Below are 5,107 nucleotides of genomic sequence, written 5' to 3' on the forward strand. Positions count from 1 at the left end.
ACCCCTCTCGTTGTTTACTTTTTAGGTACGAGTTTGGAGAAAGGGAAAGGGTTGCCGGGAATTAGATATTCCCATGTTGGTTGCTTAGGCGAAGCTTTTGGAGGACGGCCTATTTTTTTGGGTAGTTTAGCCCCAAACCATGCTCATGTGTCGTTTGATTTAAAACTATCATTTAAGGGTCGAACTTGTAACACATTTGATTAAGGGCCTTCATGCCTATTATGTAAACTTTAAACTTGTTGGATGTTTAAACGTTTGTATGAACAGGTTGACGTCATGTGACCAATTAAAGTGGCGTGTTATTGGTTTATTATAAATAAAAAAAATTGTCGGGTTAAATACGGGTTGGGTCGTTTCAAGAACGGTGTCCCGTTTTCGATATAATGCCACCTTTAATTAAACATCATTTTATTAAATATGTGTTTGGCAAAAAATATTTGAAGCATAGAAAATGTCACGAACGTAGGTGGTATGAAATGACGTATCTCGTTGAATTGATGAAGCAATTAAATGAGGACGATGATGACATTTGTTCATGCTTAGATGATGTTGATCGTTCATCCTCGGATGTTGATGATGATTGTTCATCTTCAGATTCGAACACGTAGAATTTTTGACTTGGCTCTCGTGCTTGTTCGATATACTACTGGAAAATATTCGCAATTTGTGTAATTTATTCGGTTGGTTTTTACTTGTTTGAATAGGAGTTTTTCGAGAGTTGTTTATCTCGTGATTTTTCTTTACGTTTCGTGTTGGTTGGATATGTCTAACCTTTTTGTATGTCGTGTCCTTTTAGCTGTCTCGTAATGTATTTACTAGTTTCTTGCTAGATATTTTATTATATATATATATATATATATATATATATATATATATATATATATATATATATATATATATATATATATATATATATATATATATATATATATATATATATATATATATATAATTACCTTTTGAAAAAAAATAAAATAAAAATAAAAATATTGTATCATGCAAAAACTATATTTTTTTCCTTCTACATTGTTTTGAATTCTACAAAATATGTATCATTAAAAGGCAGCTTAATTGCATATTATATTATATTATATATTATAATATACGGTATCATATTATAATATATAGTCAAGATTATATATTATATATTGAGTTGTATTCACTTGAAATCAATAAAAAAGTTGAAATCTAAGGAAACAATCACAGCACGATACGTTACAAGTGATTAACACGGGAGGTTTTCATGTGATTGACTTGAAATCACATGTTTTGAATTTCAATCACATGTGATTGTGATATTTCAATCACATGTGATTGTGGTATTCATCACCATCATTAACTAGAAAATTATACTGCAAGCTGAAGACAGAGCTTCGAAGGTCCATAAATGGCGGACTCATAAAGAAAACAAAAATATGAACTCAGAAACATCAAATTCGACGATACCGGAGCTTGTGATTCTGAATTACTCGATCGAACCGTAAAATTAGGGTTTCGAATTCAATCGGGATGGAGTGAATGACGGACAGAGATGGCGCCGGCGATGACGGAGACGGAGATGACAAAGACGACGGACGGAGATGGCGCCGGCGAGAAGTGAGCGTACAGATGACGGAGTAGGGTGCGTACGAATAAAGGAGTGAGCGTACGAATGAATGATTTAATTTTGGGGAAAAGAAGATTAGATGTAAGCCATTGATTATCACTTAATCCAATGGATGAGATTCATCCCTTAAATCTCAACTTTATTATTAGACACAAATGAATATTCCTCATTATATATTATATTAATATTATTATATAATATTATAAATTATATTAAGTTTTTATCATATTACTATTATTCAATTATACTTTATACTGTATATATATTATAATATTATAATAAAATATTATGTTGTAAACTTTATATATATAATAACCTTAAACTTAAGACTATTTGTATCGGTTAAAACTCAACCCACTCCAAAAACTCACGTCACTACTACCTCATACAAAAAACTCACTCATCTACTCATAAAAAAGTGTAAAAAGCAACTTATTCCATCAACTCACGCCCCTCACCGCTACGAGTGGTCTAAGCAATAACATAACCATAAGCATATGTAGAAAAACAAGCCACGCCCATCAACACCATACAACTTTCAAATTTGTAATCCAATTCACACTCTAAACTATTCAATATTCTTCCCCATGAAACAAGCTAATCTTCATGGCAAAAACAATCAAGCTACAACCACTAATAAAACCACATCCAAAATACTCTTACTTGTAACCCTAACCCTAATCATCTTCACTATTATCCCTCTTTATTTCCCATTTCACAAATTCCCATCTCTTTCTCCCTCCACCCATTCTTCAACCTCGCCGGAGGACATTATTTCTCCCGTGAACCACCCTCAAGATACTCTCATTGCCATCGATGATAACCACCATAAATGTGATGTGTTTTCCGGTGAGTGGGTACCAAACCCTAATGCTCCATATTACCTTAATACCACATGTTGGGCTATCCATGAACACCAAAATTGTCAGAAATATGGGCGACCCGATTCGGATTTTATGAAGTGGAGGTGGAAACCAGATGGGTGTGATTTACCCATTTTTAATCCTTATCAGTTTTTGGAAATTGTTAGGGATAAATCTTTGGCGTTTATTGGTGATTCTGTTGGTAGAAATCAAATGCAATCCTTGATTTGCATGTTATCCAGGGTATGTTAATTAATTTCCTTTCATTATTAATTATATAAAATATGTTGATATTGATATAAAATATTACTTTGAGTAATTATTTACAGAAATTATTTTTATTGTTGAAAAATATCGAGTCTTGATCACATCACTGTTTCAAATTTTAGATTGTATTACATACTATTTTAGTGTTTTTCTTCTTTCTGTGAACAATGGTTTATTTAGCATAGAGATTTTGGGTGTGTATGAAGGGTGAGGGCAATTTTGTCTTTTCAAGTGCATTGGGTAGTGTATAAATTAAAAGGAAACAAGATTCGGAATTGTGGGAACAAACCTCAAGAAAAGTTAGAAATAGTTTTTATTTATTTTTTAATTTAAAATCGGCTCTATCAATGTAGAGTTGTAATCACTTGCATCAATTAATTTGCTTGAAATTCAAGGGACCAATGAGAGCGCGATATGTGGCGCGAAAATCACATGTGATTGGGAAAAAAAAAATTCAGAAAAAAAAAAATTTCGCAATTTTTTTTTCGAAATTTTTTTTACAATCACATATGATTATGCATGTTAAATCCAATCACATGTGATTATGCATGTCAATCACATGTGATTATGCATGTCAAATTCAATCACATGTGATTGTACAATTAAATCACATGTGATTGTAGAAAAAAATTTCGAAAACAAAATTTTCGCAAAAAAATTTCGAAATTTTTTTTTTTTTTTAAATGTTTCTAAAAAAAAAATTTTGGAATTTTTTTTTCAATCACATGTGATTTCGCACCACATGTCACGCTCTCATTGGTCCCTTTGATCTCAACTTAATTTATGGATTCAAATAAATATTCCTCATCAAATGTAAATATTAATATAAAGTGTGTATACCTTAACTCGGGGTGAAGAAATAATTTCTCTTTATTCTATATAGAGGAAGGATTGTCTACATCCCACCTCCTCCATACCCCACTCATATGGGATTGAGTATTGTTGTTGTTGTTATTGTGTATACCTTAATATGAGGAATGGTTAATCTCCGGTAATTAATCTTTTGTGTATTATTTAAATTCATAAATTATAATACATATACCTACCTAATTTGATATCTTTGAAGAGTGTCAAATATCGAGATTATATACTAATACAAAAATTGTTTTAGAAAATTGTATTCTAGACGTCTGAAGTAGGTGACCGACTAAGATGAATAATCTGAAAAAAAATTATAAAAATATCCAAGTAAAGTTTTAGATTTTATGGTCACAAGTCAAATTTTGTACAACAACTCTTTATATATAAGTATAGTGACTTAACAAATTATTTTATTTGATTATATATAGTATATATAGTATATATGATATGATATATGATAAATAGTATCAACACAAATTTCAACTTTAATATAATTATAAAGTTTTGAACAGGTCGAAGGGTAAGTCTGCGTGTTGAATACCTATTGTCTTTTTCTTTTTCTAAAGCAAAAACACCTAAATTTAAAGCAAGTTAATACTTTCACAACTTTTTGTTTTGTAATTTAAATTTCAGGTGGAGTATCCTATTGATGTTTCCACAACAAAAGATGAGGACTTCAAACGTTGGTTCTATGTGTCATACAACTTTACAATGGCCACATATTGGTCACCATTTTTGGTAAAAGCAACCCAGCCTGAAATTGACGGCCCAACTCACTCGGGCCTGTTTAGTCTTTACCTAGACGAGTTTGATGAGAAATGGACCAACCATATCGACGAGTTTAACTATCTAATCCTAAATGGAGGACACTGGTTCTCACGACCCGCGCTGTACTATGAAAAACGTAAGGTGGTAGGTTGCAAGTTTTGTCAAAAAGAAAATATTACAGACTACCCGATGACATATGGATATCGAAGGGCGATAAGGACGGCATTCAAAGGGATCATGAGTCGAAAAAACTTCAAGGGTGTAACGATGTTACGATCATTCGCACCAACTCATTTCGAGGGTGGGGAATGGAATAATGGGGGAGATTGTCAAAGGAAAAAACCATCTAAGAGTAATGAAATTAGGTTAGAGGGTACTAATTTGGAGTTGTATTTGATCCAAATGGAAGAGTTTAAGAAAGCCCAAAAGAAGGCAGTAGAAAATGGGTTAAAGTTTAGGGTTATGGATATAACACAATCATTGTTGTTAAGGCCTGATGGACACCCAAGTAGATATGGGCATTGGCCCAATGAAAATGTTACTTTGTATAATGATTGTGTCCATTGGTGCTTACCTGGGCCCATCGACACTTTAAGTGATTTTTTGCTTCATATGGTAAAGATGGAGGGTAGGTGGTCAGCCGAAGAGAAGCTTTCTAGATTCACCAAAGGGGGATAGCAGTCATCTGTTTTATTTTTTTTTTATTTTTTACAGAAGGGGATAAAGTGTTCAATTTTATAGT

At 32.2% G+C, this 5,107-nt stretch overlaps 1 protein-coding gene across 1 annotated transcript; it reads left to right on the forward strand.

Annotated features, from left to right (window-relative positions):
• The first annotated feature begins 2,193 nt into the window (after window positions 1-2,193).
• LOC139848944 (protein trichome birefringence-like 19) lies at window positions 2,194-5,107 on the forward strand. Its single transcript, XM_071838625.1, has 2 exons — window positions 2,194-2,712; window positions 4,231-5,107. Exons 1-2 carry the CDS (start codon window positions 2,194-2,196, stop codon window positions 5,041-5,043), a joined length of 1,332 nt encoding a protein of 443 aa, XP_071694726.1. The 3' UTR covers window positions 5,044-5,107.

Source organism: Rutidosis leptorrhynchoides, chromosome 5, assembly GCF_046630445.1.
Source record: "Rutidosis leptorrhynchoides isolate AG116_Rl617_1_P2 chromosome 5, CSIRO_AGI_Rlap_v1, whole genome shotgun sequence".
Classification (NCBI taxonomy): Eukaryota; Viridiplantae; Streptophyta; class Magnoliopsida; order Asterales; family Asteraceae; genus Rutidosis; species Rutidosis leptorrhynchoides.

Coding starts and splice junctions, on each gene's coding strand:
- LOC139848944 (XM_071838625.1), top strand. CDS start 2,194: ATGAAACAAGCTAATCTTCATGGCAAAAACAATCAAGCTACAACCACT. Junction 2,713..4,230: donor TGATTTGCATGTTATCCAGG/GTATGTTAATTA, acceptor TTTAAATTTCAG/GTGGAGTATCCTATTGATGT.